The sequence below is a fragment of the Haematobia irritans genome, chromosome 1 (genome assembly GCF_050003625.1).
Source record: "Haematobia irritans isolate KBUSLIRL chromosome 1, ASM5000362v1, whole genome shotgun sequence".
NCBI lineage: Eukaryota > Metazoa > Arthropoda > Insecta > Diptera > Muscidae > Haematobia > Haematobia irritans.
In genome coordinates, this window is record NC_134397.1 from 253,168,516 (window position 1) to 253,196,431 (window position 27,916).

Here is a 27,916-nt window from a genome sequence, read left to right on the forward strand (position 1 = left end):
AGAACTCAATATCTTGTTCAGTGGTGGATTTGTTCTCGGTACGTGAATACGAGTTTGTTTGTTGTTGGGATTTTGTTATCGTTTTTAGCACGGTATAACAATTGTGATGTGGAAAGGAAGTGACAATGAAAACATAATAATTTTTGAAGTGAACAAAGAATGTGAAAATGTCTGCCGAAATATCCAGCTTTAAAAGATTTTTGCATTGGGGTCCCATAACAGCTCTAGGTAAGTATTAGAGATGCGTGGGTGAATCAGATTATATTCACGCTCATGAGTGACTAATACACAATGGAAATGATTATGGTGGAGATTGTCAACAACGAAAACAATAAAAATATCAAAACAAAAATGAAAGTAGATATTGTTTAAATGTTTGCTTGGTCAATACTTTGCGTTCCTTTTTTTATTTACTAAAGGAATTTGTCATTAACAAGAAGGGATATCGGAAGAACGTTTGCTGCCCGCTGAACCACATATATGTGGCAGTGATGGAAAATTCAGTAAAAGTGTTTGTACATTTTGATCCTGGGTTCCTTTAACAATACGAATGTGACCGGTTTAATATAATATAAAATAGAACATATAAGTCCAATATTATAATTTTGACCACCGCATCATCAAACGATTAATTGCGACGCCTAAAGATATGCAATGACAAATGTTTTTTTAGTAGGTAAACCGGGTTCTCTACTTAAGGTGAGTACTAAGTTCGAGTTTAAGGCCAGTATTAAGTTGGCATTATCGCGCTAAATTGGCAATTTTTTCCCGGTTATAAACATTTTCAATTTTTATTTATTTATAAACATTTTCAATTTTTTTATTGGAACATAATACTCACCTTTAGCCGCTAAAATCAAAAATTAAATCTGTGGAAACCTTTTCGCGTTCTATTAGAAATGTTCAGATATTTATTCCTCGTATAAGGAGGAATATTTATGTTAGATCTTTTGTGGTTAGAATAGCTCGGTGTTGGAATCGATTGCCTCTAGAACTACGCATTTTTTCTCATTGTAATAACGCATTTCGTCTCAAAACTCATGGAATATATGGCTAGTGCTACCTAAAATGTAAGGTTCTTGGACGATTTAGATATCATCTATTGCATACACACTTGGTATATTCTATGGAACCCCTATGTATTTTTAAGTTATTGATTTTATGTTGACTTGCACTGTATATGGGACCAAATTCCACTTATTTCATCGCTATTTTAATAGTCACTTCTACTCTTGCGGCTGGGGAGTCAATTAAATTAGTTTCTTCTTAGTTTAAGGTATTAACTTGTTTACATTATATCGATGGCTCAGTATTTTTGTTATGATGTAATATATTTTTATAGGCCTCTATTGGCTTTGTATTACAGAATTTTTGAATAAATAAATAAATAAATAAATAAATAAATAAATCATATCTTCTTATTGCAAATTTTATTATAACTTGATGGGGAATGATCCAATGCAAAAATTGAAAATGTTTAGTTTCGGTGAAATAAATTTTTAAGGAAAAGTAACAGTGAAAAAATGGCAAATTTATCGCGATAATGTCAACGTAATACTGGCCCTAAGATGGGTATTAAGTTCGAGTTTAGCCGCTCAAATCAAAAATAAAACTATAAAAGCAGAATAACAAAATAACTTTTTTGCATATTTTATTAGAACTTGGCGGGGTATTATACAAAGCTACAATTGACAAGGTTTATTTTCTTTAAAATAAATTATTAAAGAAAAGTAACCGTGAAAAAATGTCTGTTTTAGTGCGATAATGCCAACTTAATACTGTATAAAGTTGTTCCTCTTTGATGCAAATTTTAATTTTTTTTTTAAATTTTCATTTGATGGTGAATATCCCAAAGCAACTTTTCACAAAGTTTATATTCTTTTTTAATGGATTATTGGGGAAAAGTAATCGTGAAAAATGGTGATTTTAGCGGCTAAACTCGGACATTATACTCACCTTTAAGGTGAGTACTAAGTTCGAGTTTAGCCGCTAAAGTGAAAACTAAATCAAAAATTATTCATATTTGTTGCAAATTTTATTATAACTTGATGGGGAATAGCCTAAAGCAAATTTTCAGAAGGTTTGTATTCCTTAAAATGGATTATTAAAGAAAACTAATCGTGAAAAAATGACGATTTTAGCGGCTAAACTCGAACTTAATACCTACCTTATCTATTAATTTCAAGCCTTGATTTTTGATTAAATGAAGACGAAATTATTTTAGTTCTAGTTAAAAAAATAAAAATTGTAGAAAACCTTATAAAATACAATTAATTCGTATTTTTCCTTTATAACCTTTCGGAAGCAATATTTTGCTTTAAGGTGGGTATTAAGTTCGAGGTTAGCCGCTAAAATCGCCATTTTTTCACGATTGCTTTTCTTAACTAAACCACTTTAAGGAATACAAACTTTGTGAAAATTTGCTTTGGGCTATTCCCCATCAAGTTATAATAAAATTTGCAATAAATATGTATAATTTTATGCCTTTTTTTACTGATTTAGTTTTCACTTTAGCGTTTTTAGCGGCTAAACTCGAACTTAATACCCACCTTTATGACGGATTTCAGGCCACTGATCCTTGAAAATGACGAATTTGGATGTGGAGAAATTAACTCCAAAGACGGAGATTGCGATTTATCATAAATTACATACATCATCAGTCTCGGTTATTTGAGTATGATAAATCTCTGTTCTAATTGGGTAACGAGGTAGCTTACTTTTGATCAAAAATAACGTTGAGAGGAAACATGGCTCTTCGATCAAATATAATAATCTGATAGTCATCGATTTTTTGATAGCTTAAGCATATTGCTTAAGTTTCAAGTTTGTTTATTTATAGTTTCACATACAAAAGATTCCAATCTTATAAATACAGTATGTGATTCAAGATGATTAATCAAAATATTTTGTGTATCATAAACGAAAAAAGGACTAATAACATTAATAAGATATAAAAAGAAAAACATAATAAAAAATGAAAGCGAAAATAATTTAACATTTAACGATAGTGTTCTATTTCTCGCTTGATAAATTAATCTATTAATATTCTATTGGATGAAGCTACGCAAGAGCAAGGTTAGCTCACGAACTTTTAGAAACATGACAAATTTCCCCCAACGAAACGTTGGATAAAAATAATGGAGTAATTCAATAATGGTTTTATTTGAATGATGATTTGAAGATAATAGTTAGAAAATTGTCGATAAATTAAATACCTTTAAAACTCCAGTTAAAATTAACTCGCAACAAAAATATCTTCAATTTTCTTTTGACAGTTCAAGCCTAATGGAGCTACATGAATATGACCGTAAATATTGTATTGTCTAACGACTTCAACAAAAACCGATAAAGAAGTCCAAGATATCTGACTAAATATAAATTTTATAAAAGCGTAAATAAAAATTGCCGTGCCTATAGCGTTAGTCACACAAATCTGTAGTAAGTCTAGGGCATTCAATGAGCACAAATGTGTTCGATTTGTATAAAAAAAATATATACAATATAGTAAAATCTAAAAATAATAATACATTCTACAATGATTTATTCCTTCATTATTTTATTATTTAAAAAATGACGAAAAGCCTATAAAGATGTTGTAAAAAATGTAAAGCCATTTCATTGTGAAGGCAAAATACAAAAATTCCATAAGTCCACATTAGAACTTGCGATAACACCAATCGTTGTACGAATAAAATAAATGATTCAATGAGATTGCAAATACAAATTTTGGAAATTACTACTCAATATGTTAATATCGTAGACAAATTTGTCGGTAACGTAATATGGCAAAGTTCTCTGATTTGGAATTGGTACGAAATAAAAAATGTTCTTTATTTAAATAAAATTCTTTTGCTTGAGATCTAAAGAAAGGCAAAATAAAGAATTTTATTTAAACTGAAAAAGACCGAACAAGAAACAAATAATTCAAGTTTTCTTTATTTTTTTTTTTTTTTGAGTGAATGAATCTACAAAAATATATAAAAAGAACATTAGGACTGGCTGCCAGGACTTTCGCCTATTATATCTAATAATTTGCCAATTAAGGTAGATACTAGTTCTATTTTCAATCGGAAAAACAGTTTTTTCCCACGGTTACTTTTTTGAATTAATGAAATTTATAAAGATGAAATTGTACGCAATCAATTTATTAAAACTTTTCGATTTCAGGATGGGTCTGAGATACCGGGGAACGAAGTAACATATATGACTACTGTATTAGCTGTCATGATGCGGAGGAAAAGGAATCAATTAAACACCTCTTGTGTGAGAGTCCTGCATTTTTTGTAAGGCGTAAGCGAATTTTAGGGGCATATAGAGCTTTAGATTACTGGCGGATCTGGAAAACGTTAACTCAAGCAGTCTGCTAATGTTTTTGCAACAATCTGGTTGGTTCAACAGAAGAAAATAATCGAGAAGGTTCAGCGGTTAAAACTATAAGTGTCCATATGTAATAGGTACTTTTAGATAATTTGGTATCACAATGGACTGAATAGTCTAAGTGAGCCTGAAACTTAATCGGGGCTGCAACTTTAACCTAACCTAACATAGGAGATACCAGACCACTGGTCGCTAATAAGTGAGTGTTGGCCGATTCTATGTTTAGCATAATGATAAAGGACAACCACATTAACCTTGGGCGCGGGCGATTATTCCTCATTATTCCTCATTAATGCAATATTCAACTTTTTGTCTCCAAGCAAAAAATCACTTATCGCAGCTATACAATTTTCGATAGTTCAAAAGCTGTGATCGAAAAACAGAAAAAATCCATGAAAAATATGGTAATTTTTTCGACATTTTTGGGGTTTTGAGCATGAAGACGAACATTTTTCGACTTAATATATTCAGCATCTTTGGTGCCAGAGTTGAGAGCTACAACTTTCCTGAAGACTGCAAAAAAAATCCACAGCATTTTTCGAGCTATCGTCATGCGAAAAATAGATGAAAATTGCAAACAAGTGCTTAAAATCGATAGAACTATAGAGGCTCATAAATAACAAACGTCAACCAATCTAGCAAAATCCAGAAATTACTTTTCTCGTCTTATCAAGTACTTTCGACAGGGATAAGTAATTGTTTGTTTGTAATTTTTTTGTTGTGGTATTTATAGATTGGATCATTCCCCACCAAGTTATAATAAAATTTGCCAAAAAAAATAATATTATTCTTCTTTTTTTAATTTAATTTAAACTCGAACTGAAAACCCTCCTTTAGATATAGTTCCCATACATAGCTTTCGCCCGATATCGCCAGAAGCCAAAGTTGGTTCGAATCGGTTAAGATTTAGATTTAGCTTCCATACATATCAAGGCTTGATTTAGGAAAATAGGGTAGAAATTTTCATATCTTGCACCTATTTTCAACGGGATTTTACTCTACTTGACATGTAGACTAGATTTAACGTTTGGAGAGTTTCAAAAGATATCTTTATTGGTAAACTATTGCTTCCGCATCCCAGCAAAAAAGGCGTCGCCAAAAATGTAATGAAAATGTTCTTTTTGGATCTGGAAGTGGTGAAAAATTGAAGCAGAAGCGATGAATTTAACATGGGCTTGTCATAGGACGGAAGTCCTCCATTTCAAAAGCCGTTGCACTGAATTTGCATCACTTCTTTAGGTGTGATTCGAATTCAATGTTTTGGATGTAAATCAAAAAATTCTGTGATATTTTGTCAAATAAATAATTTTTATAATTTTTAATGGATTCTAACGCTTGTCTGAAACGTTTGACCTCAAATATTTTCAAACATTCACATTTTTTTCGGATTGGATTTAGAATTTTTGTCAACAAAATTTAAATGATTTGTACCATTTTATGAATTCTTGCTCTGTTTTTAACCTATTGGAAACAAAAACAGTTAAAATTACCCATGAAAAGTATGAGAAAAGCATGTTATAAAAAATTGAATGAAAAGAACTTCCTGGGCAGTTAAAATAAAGAACATCGTTGGGAGTGCCTCCTCTGGAAGTTCTTTTAAAGTTGTGCCGTTGGAAGAACTTCCAAATTTTTTTGCTGGGATACTATACAATCTAGTTTGGATCTCTCTTATACGAGTATTGATGTTCAAATATTGTTGATGGAGACTATGGCTATTAAAGAAGGTCAATTGTTCTTCAAGTCGTCCTTACAGGGATGTCTGCTGCTCATTTCCCTATCCAAATAACGTGATGAAGGGAAATATTTATCATTAACTTACTAAAATTTTCTATTTTTATATCATATGTCCTTTTAGCTATGATGATTACAAAACATCCATCTATCGTCATAACATTGCTATTGAATGACAAAGACTATCGCCTATCATCTTTGTAATTGTATTTTATTTTCTACAATTTGTTTTTCACGTTGTTATTATGAGCGTTAAGTCGTCCACCCTCAATATATGCGTCGGTTCATGTCACTGCCATTCATTTCATGGCACATTAACTCCTGCTTACTTCCGCTCGAACGTCTACTCCGGATATTAATAGGCAACATTCTCAATTTGCAGGTATGAAAATACCACTTGTAGCAGCTAGGCTGTTTTGTCCGCCACACCAAAAGGAAAGGGCATTGTTAACAACTATGCTTCTTGAGTTTTATTTTCGGTTGTGGTTGTCACCAAGACTCCAAACCACAAGTCTATTTTGCATGCAAGAACCATTGTTGTACTTTTTGTAGCAAAGAAAATCCTCCTTATATTCTTCCTTCGCATGTTCAATTAATATCGTCCAATCCAATAGCAGCGGATGTGGGCGAGACGTTTAACACAAATGGCTTTCTAACTTTATTGTACACTTGTTTTGTTGGTACCTATACAAAATGGATCTATTGAGAAGGAATTACTTGTACTAATTAGTTGATTTATTTATTACACGCTCTCAAGGAATAATGCTTCGTAGTGGTATGTGGGATTGAATAGGAGCCGAAGCAAATCTTGGTTTCTTTGAGACAATTTCATTACAATAAGGACTTTGGATTTCTTTCTTACATTTTGAAATTGATGTTAGGTTACATTAGTGACAACCAAGAGAATTCATAATAATTATACAGGAACTCAGAATAACTATACAAGAGGTCAATTCAAATTTTCTTTGCCGAGAAACCCACCACTTTGACAAAATTTTCTATAGAAATAAAATTTTGACAAAATTTTCAATAGAAATAAAATTTTGACAAAATTTTCTATAGAACTAAAATTTGGACAAAATTTTCAATAGAAATAAAATTTTGACAAAATTTTCAATAGAAATAAAATTTTGACAAAAATTTTAATAGAGATAAAATGTTGACAAAATTTTCAATAGAAATAAAATTTTCACAAAATTTTCTGTAGAAATAAAAATTTTATTTGACAAAATTTCCTATAGAAATAAAAATTTTATTATAAATATTTTTATAATATTCTTATAAATATTATAAAAATTTTGACAAAATTTTGTCAATATTTCATTTCTATAGAAAATTTTGTCAATATTTCATTTCTATACAAAAATTTTGTCAAAATCTTATTTCTATAGAAAATATTGTCAAAATTTTATTTCTACAGAAAATTTTGTCAACATTTTATTTCTATAGAAAATTTTGTCATCATTTTTTTAAATTTTATTTCTATAGAAAAGTTTGTCAAAAGTTTATTTCTATAGAAAATTTTGTCAAAATTGTATTTCTATAGAAAATTTTGTCAAAATTTTCTATATATAGAAAATGTTGTCAAAAATTCATTTCTATAGAAAATTTTATTTCTATAGAAAATTTTGTTTCGATAGAAAATTTTGTTAAAATTTTCTATATATAGAAAATGTTGTCAAAAATTTATTTCTATAGAAAATTTTGTCAAAACTTTATTTCTAAAGAAAAATTTGTCAAAATTTTATTTCTAGAGAAAATTTTGTCAAAATTTTATTTCTATGAAAAATTTTTTCAAATTTTATTTATATAGAAAATTTTGTCAATATTTCATTTCTATAGAAAATTTTGTCAATATTTCATTTCTATAGAAAATTTTGTCAAAATTTTATTTCTACAGAAAATTTTGTCAAAATTTTATTTCTATAGAAAATTTTGTCAAAATTTTTTTAAATTTTATTTCTATAGAAAAGTTTGTCAACATTTTATTTCGATAGAAAAGTTTGTCAAAAGTTTATTTCTATAGAAAACTTTGTCAAAATTATATTTCTATAGAAAATTTTGTCAACATTTTATTTCGATAGAAAATTTTGTCAACATTTTATTTCGATAGAAAATTTTGTCAAAATTTTGTTTCGATAGAAAATTTTGTTAAAATTTTATATATATAGAAAATGTTGTCAAAAATTTATTTCTATAGAATTTTGTCAAAACTTTATTTCTAAAGAAAAATTTGTCAAAATTTTATTTCTATAGAAAATTGTGTCAAAATTTTATTTCTATGAAAAATGTTTTCAAATTTTATTTATATAGAAAATTTTGTCTAAATTTCATTTCTTTAGAAAATTTTGTCAATATTTCATTTCTATAGAAAATTTTGTCAAAATTTTATTTCTATAGAAAATATTGTCAAAATTTTATTTCTACAGAAAATTTTGTCAAACTTTTATTTCTATAGAAAATTTTGTCAACATTTTTTTAAATTTTATTTCTATAGAAAAGTTTGTCAACATTTTATTTCTATAGAAATTTTTGTCAAAATTTTATTTCTATAGAAAATTTTGTCAAAATTTTATTTCGATAGAAAATTTTGTCAAAATTTTATTTCTATAGAAAATTTTGTCAAAATTTTATTTCGATAGAAAATTTTGTCAAAATTTTCTATATATAGAAAATGTTGTCAAAAATTGATTTCTATAGAAAATTTTGTGAAAATTTTATTTCTATAGAACATTTTGTTTCGATAGAAAATTTTGTTAAAATTTTCTATATATAGAAAATGTTGTCAAAATTTTATTTCTATAGAAAATTTTGTCAAAATTTTCTATATATAGCAAATGTTATCAAAAATTTATTTCTATAGAAAATTTTGTGAAAATTTTATTTCTATAGAAAATTTTGTCAAAATTTTGTTTCGATAGAAAATTTTGTTAAAATTTTCTATATATAGAAAATGTTGTCAAAAATTTATTTCTATAGAAAATTTTGTCAAAACTTTATTTCTAAAGAAAAATTTGTCAAAATTTTATTTCTATAGAAAATTTTGTCAAAATTTTATTTCTATGAAAATTTTTTTCAAATTTTATTTATATAGAAAATTTTGTCAAAATTTCATTTCTATTGAAAATTTTGTCAATATTTCATTTCTAAAGAAAATTTTGTCAAAATTTTATTTCTATAGAAAATATTGTCAAAATTTTATTTCTACAGAAAATTTTGTCAAAATTTTATTTCTATAGAAAATTTTATTTCTATAGAAAACTTTGTCAAAATTTTATTTCTATAGAAAATTTTGTCAACATTTTATTTCGATAGAAAATTTTGTCAACATTTTATTTCGATAGAAAATTTTGTCAAAATTTTGTTTCGATAGAAAATTTTGTTAAAATTTTATATATATAGAAAATGTTGTCAAAAATTTATTTCTATAGAATTTTGTCAAAACTTTATTTCTAAAGAAAAATTTGTCAAAATTTTATTTCTATAGAAAATTGTGTCAAAATTTTATTTCTATGAAAAATGTTTTCAAATTTTATTTATATAGAAAATTTTGTCTAAATTTCATTTCTTTAGAAAATTTTGTCAATATTTCATTTCTATAGAAAATTTTGTCAATATTTCATTTCTATAGAAAATTTTGTCAAAATTTTATGTCTATAGAAAAAGAAAATTTCTATATATAGAAAATTTTGACAAAATTTTCTATCGAAATAAAATTTTGACAAAATTTTCTATCGAAATAAAATTTTGGCAAAATTTTCTATAGAAATAAAATTTTGACAAAATTTTCTATAGAAATAAAATTATGACAAACTTTTCTACACGCGATTTTGAAAAAATGTTGACAAAATTTTCTATAGAAATAAAATTTTGAAAAAATTTTCTGTAGAAATAAAATTTTGACAATATTTTCTATAGAAATAAAATTTTGACAAAATTTTCTATAGAAATGAAATATTGGCAAAATTTTCTATAGAAATGAAATATTGACAAAATTTTCTATAGAAATGAAATATTGACAAAATTTTCTATAGAAATGAAATTTAGACAAAATTTTCTATAGAAATAAAATTTTGACAAAATTTCTATAGAAATAAATTTTTGACAACATTTTCTATATATAGAAAATTTTGACAAAATTTTCTATCGAAATAAAATTTCGACAAAATTTTATTTCTATAGAAAATTTTGTCAAAATTTTATTTCTATAGAAAAGTTTGTCAAAAGTTTATTTCTATAGAAAATTTTGTCAAAATTTTATTTCTATAGAAAATTTTGTCAAAATTTTCTATATATAGAAAATGTTGTCAAAAATTCATTTCTATAGAAAATTTTATTTCTATAGAAAATTTTGTTTCGATAGAAAATTTTGTTAAAATTTTCTATATATAGAAAATGTTGTCAAAAATTTATTTCTATAGAAAATTTTGTCAAAACTTTATTTCTAAAGAAAAATTTGTCAAAATTTTATTTCTAGAGAAAATTTTGTCAAAATTTTATTTCTATGAAAAATTTTTTCAAATTTTATTTATATAGAAAATTTTGTCAATATTTCATTTCTATAGAAAATTTTGTCAATATTTCATTTCTATAGAAAATTTTATCAAAATTTTATTTCTATAGAAAATATTGTCAAAATTTTATTTCTACAGAAAATTTTGTCAAAATTTTATTTCTATAGAAAATTTTGTCAAAATTTTTTTAAATTTTATTTCTATAGAAAAGTTTGTCAACATTTTATTTCGATAGAAAAGTTTGTCAAAAGTTTATTTCTATAGAAAACTTTGTCAAAATTTTCTATAGAAAATTTTGTCAACATTTTATTTCGATAGAAAATTTTGTCAACATTTTATTTCGATAGAAAATTTTGTCAAAATTTTGTTTCGATAGAAAATTTTGTTAAAATTTTATATATATAGAAAATGTTGTCAAAAATTTATTTCTATAGAATTTTGTCAAAACTTTATTTCTAAAGAAAAATTTGTCAAAATTTTATTTCTATAGAAAATTGTGTCAAAATTTTATTTCTATGAAAAATGTTTTCAAATTTTATTTATATAGAAAATTTTGTCTAAATTTCATTTCTTTAGAAAATTTTGTCAATATTTCATTTCTATAGAAAATTTTGTCAAAATTTTATTTCTATAGAAAATATTGTCAAAATTTTATTTCTACAGAAAATTTTGTCAAACTTTTATTTCTATAGAAAATTTTGTCAACATTTTTTTAAATTTTATTTCTATAGAAAAGTTTGTCAACATTTTATTTCTATAGAAATTTTTGTCAAAATTTTATTTCTATAGAAAATTTTGTCAAAATTTTATTTCGATAGAAAATTTTGTCAAAATTTTATTTCTATAGAAAATTTTGTCAAAATTTTATTTCGATAGAAAATTTTGTCAAAATTTTCTATATATAGAAAATGTTGTCAAAAATTGATTTCTATAGAAAATTTTGTGAAAATTTTATTTCTATAGAACATTTTGTTTCGATAGAAAATTTTGTTAAAATTTTCTATATATAGAAAATGTTGTCAAAATTTTATTTCTATAGAAAATTTTGTCAAAATTTTCTATATATAGAAAATGTTATCAAAAATTTATTTCTATAGAAAATTTTGTGAAAATTTTATTTCTATAGAAAATTTTGTCAAAATTTTGTTTCGATAGAAAATTTTGTTAAAATTTTCTATATATAGAAAATGTTGTCAAAAATTTATTTCTATAGAAAATTTTGTCAAAACTTTATTTCTAAAGAAAAATTTGTCAAAATTTTATTTCTATAGAAAATTTTGTCAAAATTTTATTTCTATGAAAATTGTTTTCAAATTTTATTTATATAGAAAATTTTGTCAAAATTTCATTTCTATTGAAAATTTTGTCAATATTTCATTTCTAAAGAAAATTTTGTCAAAATTTTATTTCTATAGAAAATATTGTCAAAATTTTATTTCTACAGAAAATTTTGTCAAAATTTTATTTCTATAGAATATTTTGTCAACATTTTTTTAAATTTTATTTCTATAGAAAAGTTTGTCAAAAGTTTATTTCTATAGAAAACTTTGTCAAAATTTTATTTCTATAGAAAATTTTGTCAACATTTTATTTCGATAGAAAATTTTGTCAACATTTTATTTCGATAGAAAATTTTGTCAAAATTTTGTTTCGATAGAAAATTTTGTTAAAATTTTATATATATAGAAAATGTTGTCAAAAATTTATTTCTATAGAATTTTGTCAAAACTTTATTTCTAAAGAAAAATTTGTCAAAATTTTATTTCTATAGAAAATTGTGTCAAAATTTTATTTCTATGAAAAATGTTTTCAAATTTTATTTATATAGAAAATTTTGTCTAAATTTCATTTCTTTAGAAAATTTTGTCAATATTTCATTTCTATAGAAAATTTTGTCAATATTTCATTTCTATAGAAAATTTTGTCAAAATTTTATGTCTATAGAAAAAGAAAATTTCTATATATAGAAAATTTTGACAAAATTTTCTATCGAAATAAAATTTTGACAAAATTTTCTATCGAAATAAAATTTTGGCAAAATTTTCTATAGAAATAAAATTTTGAAAAAATTTTCTGTAGAAATAAAATTTTGACAATATTTTCTATAGAAATAAAATTTTGACAAAATTTTCTATAGAAATGAAATATTGACAAAATTTTCTATAGAAATGAAATATTGACAAAATTTTCTATAGAAATGAAATATTGACAAAATTTTCTATAGAAATGAAATTTAGACAAAATTTTCTATAGAAATAAAATTTTGACAAAATTTCTATAGAAATAAATTTTTGACAACATTTTCTATATATAGAAAATTTTGACAAAATTTTCTATCGAAATAAAATTTCGACAAAATTTTCTATAGAAATAAAATTTTGACAAAATTTTCTATAGAAATAAAATTTTGACAACATTTTCTATAGAAATAAAATTTTGACAAACTTTACTATGAAATAACATTTTGTTAGTTTGCCGCGTGTATAAGCAGGAGACTCCGTGTATCATTTAGGATGAATACTTGATAGTTGTCCTTATCAAAAAATTCTCATAATACAACAAAACTATTATTACTACTTGTTAGTAAAGAATAATTTCGAGATTGAGGTTGAATAAATCTATAATGTTAAAAAAAGGCAGCCACCAGAAATATGTGGATAAATTTGATATGTATTAAAAAAAAGTGACATGAAAACATATGGTAAACGGCATTGCATTCAGAAGGTCACAAATAATGATGGATCATTTTATTGTAAACCTTACATGGTTTGATGCACATCCAGAGTTCATAAAGCCTTGGGACCTTTTTGGATTCTTCGTCGTTTTCATTTGCTAATGCAAAGTTGATAAATATTTTAGTATACTACATGTAAGACACGCGATTTTCATTACAATTTTTTATATGAAAAATGAAAGTGAAATAAGTTTGATTATACCATAAATTGCTGCAATTCTAGACGCTAACAAAAAAATTGGCAAGACATGATTTATTACATTTTCCCTTTGTTTTCCTTCTTTGTTTTTATTGCAGGCATTATAAAATGCATTACACTGACAACTTTATATATGAACTCAATGTGGTGGCCGCCTAATTTTTCCCTGGGTGGTTTTCTAAATCAGGCCATATTTTTAATGCTTTCATCGTTGGCCACCTTCAACTATGTTATGGCCACTTTGACTGGGCCAGGTTTATTGCCTCTAAAATGGAAACCAAAGGTAAGTAAGAACACAGTCTTGTGTTAAGGGAGGGTGTGTATGTGTGTACAATTATTGTTAGTATTAATTGCCTAATAATTGGTGGATTCCATGTTACCACTAATAACAAATTTGATTCAAGCATTTTAGTAATGAAGTAATAATAATTAAAAGTCAATTGAATGATATTGAAAATTGCTTTCAAAATGGCTAATGACGAATGGTAGTGTTAATGAATTATAATTGTATCCATTTAAAAAAATTGTGTGCGAATATTCGGAGGTGTTAAAAGGGTCAAAAGGTCTGTAATTGTAAGTTAATTTGAATGAGTATAGGTCTGCGGAGCACAGTTGCCACTAGTGCCAAAAATAATCTACCAAAATTTAAAGAAAATTTTAGCAAATTTAAAAAAAAACTTTTTTTTGAAAATTGTGATCAATTTTTTGTGGTTAGTATGAACAAAATATGTTTTCTTCGAAAGGAAGATTCCATTTTTTATTTTAATAATATTGCAATATCTATTATAATCCTATTAGTGACATTTTTTGGGTGTATAAATATCCCTTAAATTGTAAGTGTGTCCAATTTTAAATGTTTTAACGATTGACATTTTATTTCTATAGAAAATTTTGTCAAATTTGTATTTCTATAGATTTTTTTTTTTTAAATTTTATTTCTATAGAAAATTTTTTCAAAATTTCATTTCTATAGAAAATTTTGTCAAAATTTCATTTTATAGAAAATTTTGTCCAAATTTTATTTCTATAGAAAATTTTGTAAAAATTTGATTTCTATAGAAAATTTTGTCAAAATTTTATTTCTATAGAAAATTTTGTCAAAATTTTATTTCTATAGATGTTTTTTTTTTCAAAATTTTATTTCAAAATTGTATTTCTATAGCAACTTTTGTCATTTGTTTCTATAGAAAATTTTGGCAAAATTTTATTTCTATAGAAAATTTTGTCAAATATTTATGTCTATAGAAAATTTTGTCAAAATTTTTTTTCTATATAAAATTTTGTTAAAATGTTTATTTCTGTAGAATATTTTGTCAAAATTTTATTTCGAAATTGTATTTCTATAGAAAATTTTGTGAAAATTTTATTTCTATAGAAAATGTTGTCAAAATTTTATTTCTATAGAAAATTTTGTCAAAATTTTATTTCTATAGAAAATTTTGTCAAAATTTTATTTCTATAGAAAATTTTGTCAAAATTTTATTCCTATAGAAAATTTTGTCAAAATTTTATTTCTATAGAAAATTTTGTCAAAATTTTATTCCTATAGAAAATTTTGCCAAATTTCATTTCTATAGAAAATTTTGTCAAAATTTTATTTGTATAAAAAATTTGTCAAAATTTTATTTCTATAGATTTTTTTCAAAATTTTATTTCTGTAGAATTTTTTTTCAAAATTTTATTTCTATAGAAAATTTTGTCAAAATTTTATTTCTATAGAAAATGTTGTCAAAATTTTATTTCTATAGAAAATTTTGTCAAAATTTTATTTCTATAGAAAATTTTGACAAAATTTTATTTCTATAGAAAATGTTGTCAAAATTTTGTTTCTATAGAAAATTTTGTCAACATTTTATTTCTATAGAATATTTTGTCAAAATTTTATTTCTATAGACATTTTTTCAAAATTTTATTTCTATAGAAAATTTTGTCAACATTTTATTTCTATTCGTTTTGTTATTGTTGGTTTATTCTTCAATCATTTACTAGCTTAACCCACAGAGGAAAAGTATGCTTGTCAAATTTATTTGTGCAAATCCCTATAGACTGCAAGACGGTTGGATGTACAGCTGTTTTGGAATTACCACATTCCTCATCAGCATCCTCTACTTACAGCAAAACTATCAAGCAAATATCAGAATAAATTCGGGTAATTCACTCCACCCAAAGTGAACTACACTGGAACCTCCCGAAAAAAGGTTTTGATAGTCGGCATTGGCTAACAAGTTTGAAAGGATTTTTCTTTTCCTTTGCAAAAGGGAAATCATCGATTTGAGTGCAGTTGGCTGAGTTTGTTTTGAGCGTGCTTCCTCTATCTTCATTCGTTTTGTTTTGTTATTGTTGGTTTATTCTTCAATCATTATTGTTGTTTTAGAATTCAGCTTAAAACATGAAATAAAAAACAACAATAATTTTATTTCTATAGAAGATTTTGTCATAACTTTTTTTCTATAGAACATTTTGTCTAAATTTTATTTTTAAACTGTTGGCAAAGAATCGAGCAAATGCGAATGATATCCCTTTCCTCGCCAGTAGCCAAGACACTGGAGAAAATACTCCTACACACCCTTGTGGTGAATGTTCACAGAACAACAACAACTTTGCATGCTATTACTGAATACATAAATAGGGGACTCGACCAGCCCAAGCCTTGTCAGTCGTACATGGAATTTATAGATAAAAAGTCAAGGCATCGTAGGGAGTTCCCAAAGTTGAGGTGATATCTCCGCCAATGTCGTCGACCTTCTAGCTGTTTATAACATTGCAGACCACAAATGTAAGACGAAAAGTCCCGCTAGCGCCTTGGAATGCTTACAGTGAGCAAAACAAATAAGTTGTACACCAATTTGAAAAAATTTTTGGAAGGATATGAAAAATATGAAGTACATATATATTTATTATAACTTAGATTAAAGCTCGAATCTTTAATTTAAGTTATAAAAAATATATATTTGCAAATGCTACATTTCAATAACAGAGATCATCAGTTACAACAACAAAAGCATTAACTCTTGCTCTCATTAGTAATGTTATATCGCTTGTTATTATAACTATTTTCTTATGCTCAATTGTATTTGTTGTGTCACTCTCAAATACTCAGCTCATTTAATCAATCACTATGCAAGATGCATCGAGTGATCCCTACGTTAAAATACTTTAGATAACATACATAATTTGGCGAGAAGCTTAGTGGTAAGATGTGAGAAAATTGTAAATTCATTCTCATCGAGAAATAGCAGAATTAAGTCGTATTCAAAACGAAAGCGCTGAGTTTTGTTTCAGAAGGATAAAACAAAAGCATTATTAAACAAGTAAGTAAAGTCTAAAGTCGGGCGGAGCCGACTATATTATACCCTTCACCACTATGTAGACAAACATTTGGTGTTACTATCTCAACTACTTCAAATTTGCTGGGAGCTATATAAAGGTTTGCATTTCCATATAAAATACTTTTATTGGAGACAATTTTTTGTACTTTTACAAAAACTCTAGAATTAAAATTTACATCGGCTAATGCCATGGGATGAAACATAATGTTAGTAAAAAAATATGGGAAATATTAAGCGAGAGAAATTTTAATGCAATTGTACAAAAGAGCATTTATGATTTATCAGGCGATACATATGTATTCGAGATATAGGACAATTTTAGTAATATTTATCATTTTTGCTACTCATCAGTGGCGATTTTACAAGGATATTGGTTAGATATAGCCAAAATATGTGGTCTGGTGTACGTATATATGGGAGCTATATATAATCGGAGCCGATTTTGACTAAATTTGACATGCATAGTTAGAATAATAATTCTGCAATCTCTGAAAAATTTCACGTAAATGGGAGAATATGTAATAATAATTTGAAGCAAGTCAGGGCAAAACACTGGCTTTTGAGGCCATATAAGTCCAAATCGGACGAAAGATATATATGGGAGCTATATCTAAATTTGAACCGATTTTAACCAAATTTGGAACACATAACGACGCCGTTAAACGTACCTCTCGTGCAAAATTTGAAGCAAGTCAGGGCAAAACTCTGGCTTTTGAGGCCATATAAAAGTGCAAATCGGACGAAAGATATATATGGGAGCTATATCTAAATTTGAACCGATTTTAACCAAATTTGGCACACATAACGACGCCGTTAAACGTGCAAAATTTTAAGCAAGTCAGGCCAAAACTCTGGCTTTTGAGACCATATAAGTGCAAATCGGACGAAAGATATATATGGGAGCTATATCTAAATCTGAACCGATTTCAATCAAATTTATGTCAATTTTACTCTGTACAAAATTTCACGAAAATCACTTTGGCCTCTGTTGCCATATGAGTCCAAATCGGACGAAAGATATATATATGGGAGCTATATCTAAATCTGAACCGATTTGGCTGATATTTTGCAAGTTTGTCGAGACTTACAAAATATTCGGATGTACGGAATTTGAAGAACATCGGTTGATAAACACGCCAATTATGACCAGGGGCCAAATCACCGCAGTCGAAATCGAGTACTTCGTCGTCGTAATGTAGTTTACGCGAATCTCCGCAGTCGTTATCGAATTGTTTCTACTCGATAGGTAGCATGCTATCGAAAACGAAGAATGTAGTGATTTTTGAGCAGAAAAAATGTAAACAAAAAGAAACAAGTAGTTGGTGAAAATTGAAGTATTATTTATATATTTTGGCAAAATACATTTAAGAAAATATATTACTTGCATTTAGGGAAACGGAACAAAGAAAGGAATGCTCAGTAGCCGCTTCAAAAAAGTCATTTTTTCAAGAACATATTTAAAAGCTTCTTTTGACAGATGAAAGCGTCTTTTAAATCTATGGATGTTAAAAACACAATTAAAGGTTGATACGGTCAAAATTTGGTCAATATAAACTTGACATATTTCTTTCAATTTTGCATTTAAAAAACCTGAACACCCCTCATTTTGAAGGTGTGTGTGTAGAATGTTGCTCCTATTTTGATTTTGGAATTCACTCTTCAGTTGTCAAAATGTCCTCCAAGCAAGAAGAGCAGCGTATCAAAATTTTGCTCGCGCATCGCGAAAATCCGAGCTACTCGCACGCAAAGCTGGCAAAATCGCTAAAAGTTGCCAAATCTACCGTTACAAATGTAATTAAAGTGTTTGGGGAACGTTTGTCGACAGCCAGGAAGTCTGGATCGGGGGGAAATCGAAAACCGGAAGCCGCTGAGACGACAAAGAGATTTGCCGGTAGTTTCAAGCGAAACCCTAACCTCTCTCTGCGAGATGCCGCAAATAAGCTGGGTGTATCGTCTACAACCGTGCATCGAACCAAAAAACGAGCCGGACTATCGACTTACAAGAAGGTAGTGACTCCAAATCGCGATGATAAACAAAATACGACGGCCAAAGCGCGATCCCGGAGGCTGTACACGACGATGCTGACGAAGTTTGACTGCGTGGTAATGGACTACGAAATCTACGTCAAAGCCGACTACAAGCAGCTTCCGGGACAGGAGTTTTATACGGCAAAAGGAGGTAGCAGATATTTTCAAGCACATAAAACTGCCAAAGATCGCAAAGAAACATCTGGTTTGGCAAGCCATCTGTACATGTGGCTTGAAAAGCAGCATTTTCATAGCTTACGGGACTGTCAACCAAGAAATTTACGTGAAAGAGGGTTTGAATAAACGTCTGCTGCCTTTCCTGAAGAAACACGGTTGTTCCGTACTGTTTTGCCGGATTTGGCATCTTGCCATTACGGTAAAAAGGCCATGGAGTGGTACGCCGCCAACAACGTGCAGGTGGTGCCCAAGGACAAGAACCCTCCCAACACGCCAGAGCTCTGTCCAATTGAAAAATACTGGGCTATTGTCAAGCGGAACCTAAAGAAGACCAAAAAAAACTGCTAAGGACGAGCAGCAGTTCAAGGCAAACTGGTTTTCTGCGGCGAAGAAGGTGGACAAGTGGCTGTACAAAATCTGATGGCAGGTGTCAAGCGTGAGGCCCGGCAATTCGGATTTGGAAAAGCGAAAGCCTAACTGAATATTTTTCCAGAATTTTATACAAATTGAACTTGAAAAAGAAATTTAATTTGATTTTTTAAATAAACGATTTCACCGATTTACACGCGTTTTCCCTTGACCAAATTTTGACCGTATCACCCTTTAGTTAAAAGCACTCACTTCAAACTAGAATCACTTACAGGCAATGCTAAACGACTGATTTTGTCTCGAATATTTTTCCTTATTAATGCCACTTTGTACTCATCCTCTGAATCCGAAGACGAGGAAAACAAAAACACATGGATTCATAATAATTTTTACACATATACATATTTTGATCACAAAAAGTTATTTTGAAATTATGTTCTGCTTCCAATTTCTTATTACCATATGTTTACAGCAATGTAAACAAAAAGTAGTAGACAAAATAAATTACGATCGAATGCGGTGATCCAAAATTTTACAGCGATCGAAATATTTCTCGATACGAAACAGAACTCGATGACGAATGCGGTGATTTGGCCCCAGATCGGGGATAAATATACATGACAGCTATATCCAAATCTGAACCGATTTTTTTCCAAAATCAATAGCGATTGTCTTTGTTCCAAAAAAAAAAACGACCCTAGGCCAAATTTGAGGACGATCGGACTTAAACTGCGACCTGTACTTTGCGCACATAAATACATGAACAGACAAACGGACAGACAGACAGACATCGTTAAATCGACTCAGAATTTAATTCTAAGACGATCGGTATACTAAACGATGGGTCTCAGACTTTTCCTTATTGGCGTTACATACAAATGTACAAACTTATTATATCCTGTACCACAGTAGTGGTGAAGGGTATAAATATAAAGTATCGCTAGGACTCATGAAGTTCTATTACTGTAGCAACCAATTCCTAAGACGGATACCAAGCCTTGCCGCCTTATCCCTTTCTAGGAAATAAAATACAAAATTAAACAAATATAAATTTAAAATAAAGTTTAAGGTGAAACCCTCTATGTGGATCTAGAGGATTTCTTCCATTCAGGGCATTGACTTTGCTTGAGTGCTTATATTTTTACAGGTATTCCAACTCAAAATTACAGATTTTGTCCTCAGTTTTGCACGCTACTGTATATACTCTCATGGTATCGTAGATAATTTAAAATCATTGACTTACTTGAAATTTTTATTTAAATTTATGCAATTCTTACTTTGAACGACACAAAGCCACAATTTACTATGGAATATTTTTTCTCCTTTTCTAGGTCAAAGTATACATTTATGGTTATTAAGAAAATGCAAATGGTTTTTTCTTGGTGTGGGCAGCAAAAATTTCAAAGAAAAGAAATCACTATCGTGTAGAGAAATCCACCACTACTTCTTTAGGTTATTGCAGTTTCAAACGCATTTTTCCATTACTCTTGTTCCATAACTCCATAAGGGGGCGTTTTGTCCCCTTTTTGCTAATGATGAATAGCCTAAATAATTTTGTTCCAAGAAGAGTTTAGCAGCCATCTAACTTGTTTAGATTGTCCAACAAGTAAAACGTTCCATTAAGCATACATGTGCTAAATAATGGTTATTCAACATGCAATTGCTACGTGATAGCGTGGTGTCAAATTGGGCGATGGTGGTGAAATAATAACAAACCAACCGAAAAAAAAGAATTAAAATTAAATATACAAGTTTTAAACAGGAAAACCGCATGCCTTAAACAAAATGAACACGATATGTAGTGGTACACGACAGGACAATTTTATTAAAATTAAAAATATTAAGAACGTGAAACGTTAATATCTCTTATGGCTCATTCACATTAGATTCGAAATCTACAAAAAGTGGATTCGAAATCTCTTACATAAAATGTGATGCAAACATATATATATTTCTTAAATTTATTTAAGCAAATTAAAGAATTTAATTGGCCGATTTAGCGAATTACATTTTTTTACGAATGTTGTTTCATTAATTTTTCATATTCATTTTTAGGACCCAACAGTTACGGATCAACTGCAATATTGTAAAGTATGTGAAGGTTATAAAGCTCCTCGATCTCATCATTGTAGAAAATGTAAGTATTTTTTTCTTTATAAGCGTAGGCTTTTTTATTTCGGGATTGGGAAAGCCTAGTGTTGCAATCTGCTAACTGACAGCTATATCGCAATTGTGTAACTAAACTACAAGAATAACTTAACCAACAGAGAGAAGATGTTGTCAAAATTTTATTTCTATAACAAATTTTGTCAACACTTTTTGTTTCTATAGAAAATTTTCTCAGAATTTTATTTCTATAGAAAATTTTGTCAACATTTTATTTCTATATAAAATTTTCTCAAAATTTTATTTCTATAGATAATTTTCTCAAAATTTTATTTCTATAGAAAATTTTGTCAAAATTTTATTTCTATAGAAAATTTTGTCAAAATTTTATTTGTATAGAATTTCTATAGAAAATTTTGTCAAAATTTTATTGGTATAGAAAATTTTGTCAGAAATGTATTTCTATAGAAAATTTTGTCAAAATTTTATTTCTATACAACCTTTTATTGGTATAGAAAATTTTGTCAACATTTTATTTCTATAGAAAATTTTGTCAAAATTTTATTTCTATAGAAAGTTTTGTCAAAATTTTATTTCTATAGAAAATTTTGTCATAATTTTATTTCTATAGAAAATGTTGTCATAATTTTATTTCTATAGAAAATTTTGTCAAAATTTTATTTCTATAGAAAATTTTGTCAAAATTTTATTTCTATAGAAAATTTTCTCAAAATTTTACTTCTATAGAAAAATTTCTTAAAATTTTATTTCTATAGAAAATTTTGTCAAAATTTTATTTCTATAGAAAACTATTACAAAATTTTACTTCTATAGAAAATTTTCTCAAAATTTTATTTCTATAGAAAAGTATTACAAAATTTTACTTCTATAGAAAACTTTGTCAAAATTTTATTTCTATAGAAAATTTTCTCAAAATTTTATTTCTGTAGAAAGCTTTGTCAAAATTTTATTTCTATAGAAAATTTTGTCAAAATTTTATTTCTATAGAAAATTTTGTCAAAATTTTATTTCTATAGAAAATTTTGTCATAATTTTATTTCTATAGAAAATTTTGTAATAATTTTATTTCTATAGAAAATTTTGTCAAAATTTTATTTCTATAGAAAATTTTGTCAACATTTTATTTCTATAGAAAATTTTCTCAAAATTTTACTTCTATAGAAAAATTTCTTAAAATTTTACGTCTATAGAAAATTTTCTCAAAATTTTACTTCTATAGAAAAATTTCTTAAAATTTTACGTCTATAGAAAAATTTCTTTAAATTTTATTTCTATAGAAAATTTTCTCAAAATTTTATTTCTATAGAAAAGTATTACAAAATTTTACTTCGATAGAAAATTTTGTCAAAATTTTATTTCTATAGAATATTTTCTCAAAACAAGAACATTTTTTCAAAATTTTACTTCTATAGAAACTTTTTCCAAAATTTTATTTCTATAGAAAAGTATTACAAAATTTAATGTCTATAGAAAATTTTGTCAAAATTTTATTTCTATAGAAAATTTTGTCAAAATTTTATTTCTATAGAAAATTTTGTCAAAATTTTTTTTCTATAGAAAATTTTCCCAAAATTTTATTTCTATAGAAAATTTTGTCAAAATTTTGTTTCTATAGAAAATTTTGTCAAAATTTTATTTCTATAGAAAATTTTGTCAAAATTTTATTTCTATAGAAAATTTTGTCAAAATTTTACTTCTATAGAAAATTTTGTGAAAATTTTATTTCTATAGAAAATTTTGTCAAAATTTTATTTCTATAGAAAATTTTCTCAAAATTTTACTTCTATAGAAAAATTTCTTAAAATTTTACGTCTATAGAAAATTTTCTCAAAATTTTACTTCTATAGAAAAATTTCTTAAAATTTTACGTCTATAGAAAAATTTCTTTGAATTTTATTTCTATAGAAAATTTTCTCAAAATTTTATTTCTATAGAAAAGTATTACAAAATTTTACTTCTATAGAAAATTTTCTCAAAATTTTATTGCTATAGAACATTTTTTCAAAATTTTACTTCTATAGAAACTTTTTCCAAAATTTTATTTCTATAGAAAAGTATTACAAAATTTAATGTCTATAGAAAATTTTGTCAAAATTTTATTTCTATAGAAAATTTTGTCAATATTTTATTTCTATAGAAAATTTTGTCAAAATTTTTTTTCTATAGAAAATTTTCCCCAAATTTTATTTCTATAGAAAATTTTGTCAAAAGTTTATTTCTATAGAAAATTTTGTCAAAATTTTTTTTCTATAGAAAATTTTGTCAAAATTTTATTTCTATAGAAAATTTTGTCTAAATTTTGTTTCTATAGAAAATTTTGTCAAAATTTTATTTTTATAGAAAATTTTGTCAAAATTTTATTTCTATAGAAAATTTTGTCAAAATTTTACTTCTATAGAAAATTTTGTCAAAATTTTATTTCTATAGAAAATTTTGTCAAAATTTTATTTCTGTAGAAAGCTTTGTCAAAATTTTATTTCTATAGAAAATTTTGTCAAAACTTTATTTCTATAGAAAATTTTGTCATAATTTTATTTTTATAGAAAATTTTGTCATAATTTTATTTCTATAGAAAATTTTGTCAAAATTTTATTTCTATAGAAAATTTTGTCAAAATTTTATTTCTATAGAAAATTTTGTCAAAACTTTATTTCTATAGAAAATTTTGTCATAATTTTATTTCTATAGAAAATTTTGTCATAATTTTATTTCTATAGAAAATTTTGTCAAAATTTTATTTCTATAGAAAATTTTGTCAAAATTTTATTTCTTAGAAAATTTTCTCAAAATTTTACTTCTATAGAAAAATTTCTTAAAATTTTATTTCTATAGAAAATTTTCTCAAAATTTTATTTCTATAGATAATTTTCTCAAAATGTTATTTCTATAAAAAATTTTCTCAAAATTTTATTTCTATAGAAAATTTTGTCAAAATTTTATTTCTATAAAAAATTTTGTCAAAATTTTACTTATACAGAAAATTTTGTCAAAATTGTATTTCTATAGAAAATTTTGTCAAAATTTTACTTCTTTAGAAAATTTTGTCAAAATTTTATTTGTATAGAAAATTTTGTCAACATTTTATTTCTATATTGAAAATTTTCTCAAAATTGTATTTCTATAGAAAATTTTCTCAAAATTTTATTTCTATAGAAAATTTTTTCAAAACTTTATTGCTAAAGAACATTTTTTTTAAATTTTATTGCTATAGAAAATTTCGTCCAACTTTTATTTCTATAGAAAATTTTGTCAAAATTTTATTTCTATAGAAAGTTTTGTCAAAATTTTATTTCTATAGAAAATTTTGTCAAAATTTTACTTCTATAGAAAAATTTCTTAAAATTTTATTTCTATAGAAAATTTTCTCAAAATTTTACTTCTATAGAAAATTTTCTCACAATTTTACTTCTATAGAAAATTTTCTCAAAATTTTACTTCTATAGAAAATTTTCTTAAAATTTTATTTCTACAGAAAATTTTCTCAAAATTTTACTTCTATAGAAAATTTTCTCAAAATTTTATTTCTACAGAAAATTTTCTCAAAATTTTATTTCTATAGAAAATTTTGTCAAAATTTGTTTTCTATATTGAATATTTTGTCAACATTTTATTTCTATATGGAAAATTTTCTCAAAATTGTATTTCTATAGAAAATTTTCTCAAAATTTTATTTCTATTGAAAATTTTGTCCAAATTTTATTTTTATAGAAAATTATGTCAAAATTTTATTTCTATCGAAAATTTTGTCAAAATTTTATTTCTATAGAAAATTTTGTCAAAATTTTATTTCTATGGAAAATTTTGTCAAAATTTTATTTCTATTGAAAATTTTTTCAAAATTTTATTTCTATAGAAAATTTTGTCATAATTTTATTTCTATAAAAAATTTTTGTTCTCTAATCCCGAAATATAAAAGGCAACCCTGGTATAAAACCATAAATGCAATATAATCACATCTCATCTCGTTTTGTTGTGTTTTTTTCTTACCCTTCCCAGGTAATCGTTGTATAAAGAAAATGGATCATCATTGTCCCTGGATTAACCATTGTGTTGGTTGGGCTAATCATGCTTATTTTACATATTTCTTGCTATTTTCTATTATCGGTAGTTTACATGGTGCTGTTATATTGTGCTGTTCATTTTACCGGGGGATACATCGTTATTGGTATCTGTCGCGTGGCTTCATACATTTGGCTACAGTTCAATTTACCATGTATAGTATAATTATGTGCATATTTGCCATGGGTTTAGCGATTGGTGTCGTCATAGCCTTAGGAATGCTTTTATATTTTCAGGTGAGTATTAATGAAATTTAGAAAATTATTGTGAATCAACTTTGAAAGTTTTGTTTATGGAAAATGATCTTTGTTCACATTTGTTGGTTAACGTCGTTATACTTGTGCGGTGAATTTTAATTTCAAATGTTTACATTTTGTGGTATGGGCCACAAACATATATTATACAGCTTCTGGATTTATAAGAATCATTTTAGTTTAACTTCCAGAGGAGTCCTAAACATTTTAGGCGGGCAAGCTTAGGTTAGGTGGCAGCCCGATGTATTAGGCTCGCTTAGACTATTCAGTCCATTGTGATACCACATTGTTGAACTTCTCTCTTATCACTGAGTGCTGCCCGATTCCATGTTAAGCTCAATGACAAGGGACCTCCTTTTTATAGCCGAGTCCGAATGGCATTTCACAATGCAGTGGAACCACTTAGAGAAGTTTTGAAACCCTCAGAAACGTCACCAGCATTACTGAGGTGAGATAATCCACAGCTGAAAAACTTTTTGGTGTTCGGTCGAAGCAGGAATTGAACCCACGAACTTGTGTATGCAGGGAGGGCATGCATCACGGTGGCTCCCAGCGGGCAAGAAAATCCGATGAAATAAAGGCCTTCATATGATTTGAAATCTAAATTCTTTAAATTTGTTCCCCCATTATTCGAATGAACACGAGAAGTTTGAAATAAAACTATTTCATAACCGAAAAGCTCAGGCCAAATCCAAATAAGATCACATCACCAAGGTTTGTTTTGAAGCACATTGGCGAAGTTTAGGTGAGAACCATCTAAAGACCATTTTAAAATTGGTCAAATCCTGGAGTTTTTTCTACATTGTTATTCTAAAGTTGATTCCAAAATTTCCCTCAATCCTTACATAGTTTATCTGGATCTCTTTTCAATTTTCAAAAGATGAAATCAATACTGAAAAATCAAACTGGAATCGAAATGTGGATTATTGAAAAAGCGATGTATCGTCGTATGCATTATCCGGATTTAGATGAGTTCATCTATCCTTATGATCTGGGATATAAGGAGAATATGAGACAAGTCTTCAAAAACGAAAATGTGGCCAAAGGAATGGGTATTGAATGGCCAGTCATAGAAGGATGCGATCAATATACTTTGACAGTAAGTACAAAACATGTGGTACAAATATTCAAGATAATCCAAAAATTCCTCTCTATCTCTCACCATAAAACAGCGCGAACAGATTGCCCAAAAATGTGAAAAACGTGCCCGAACCCGTACTTATAAATGCATACGCAAAGCTACTGGCAGTTATCTTCCATTATTCTCTCAAGGATTTCGCGTTTGTTTATCTCCACCCTGTACAGATGAACCACGTCTACGATTGGAGCCTGAAGATATAATAAAAGTAACACGTTTCCGCAAACATTGGCTATTCGGCGAACGTGTTGTCACCGAAACACAGCAAAAGGAGGCTAAATTAAATAAAAAAGCTCTAAGAGGTTGGTTTCCACGACGTTGTGCAATTGAATTAATCCAGCCATATCAACCGGATTCTTCGGAGGAAGATGATTATGGCCATGAGATATCTGTGGAAACCCAAACACACATAAATCATAATAAAACAAAATTGAAGACTAGTGCCACTGAGGTTATTTCTCATTCGAATGGTGGTGGAGGTAATCATAGGAGAGTCCAACAGAATGGTCACAATCATAAGAAAATGAAGTGACATAAATGGTCTTGAGGCAGTAACAAAATTAATGGTAAATCCGACAGTCATACCATGAATAGACTTGAATTATGATAAATGAGAATATGTATGTCTTTTATGTAAACTTGTATGTGAATATATTTATTAAGAAAATTTTTATATAAATATATATAAAATAAAATAAATTCTCTAATAGAGATCATATTAACTTAATACGCTAAGATAATTCTGTAATGCAATTTTTACAATAACGGATCGCCAAGGTAGGCTAGAACATTTAGAAGCTTGTAGTGTCCTATTTCTAGAGTTTTTGGAAAATCTATCCTTCACCATTCTAAAGAATAACAGCTAAACTTGAGAATGGTT

The 27,916-nt window shown here is 26.7% G+C and overlaps 1 protein-coding gene across 1 annotated transcript; it reads left to right on the forward strand.

Annotated features, from left to right (window-relative positions):
• Nucleotides 1-27,763, forward strand: LOC142220480 (palmitoyltransferase ZDHHC6). Its single transcript, XM_075289659.1, has 6 exons — nucleotides 1-228; nucleotides 13,654-13,838; nucleotides 21,514-21,595; nucleotides 25,582-25,880; nucleotides 26,779-26,997; nucleotides 27,071-27,763. The coding sequence occupies exons 1-6, from the start codon at nucleotides 168-170 to the stop codon at nucleotides 27,566-27,568; spliced, it is 1,344 nt and encodes a 447-aa protein (XP_075145774.1). The 5' UTR covers nucleotides 1-167; the 3' UTR covers nucleotides 27,569-27,763.
• The last annotated feature ends 153 nt before the right edge of the window (nucleotides 27,764-27,916 follow it).

What these genes read in the sequence shown, in the direction of transcription:
- LOC142220480 (XM_075289659.1), top strand. Translation starts at nt 168, where the DNA reads ATGTCTGCCGAAATATCCAGCTTTAAAAGATTTTTGCATTGGGGTCCC. An exon ending in ATCTCATCATTGTAGAAAAT is followed by an intron (nt 21,596 to 25,581) that starts GTAAGTATTTTT and finishes TACCCTTCCCAG; the next exon opens with GTAATCGTTGTATAAAGAAA. An exon ending in GCGATCAATATACTTTGACA is followed by an intron (nt 26,998 to 27,070) that starts GTAAGTACAAAA and finishes ACCATAAAACAG; the next exon opens with CGCGAACAGATTGCCCAAAA.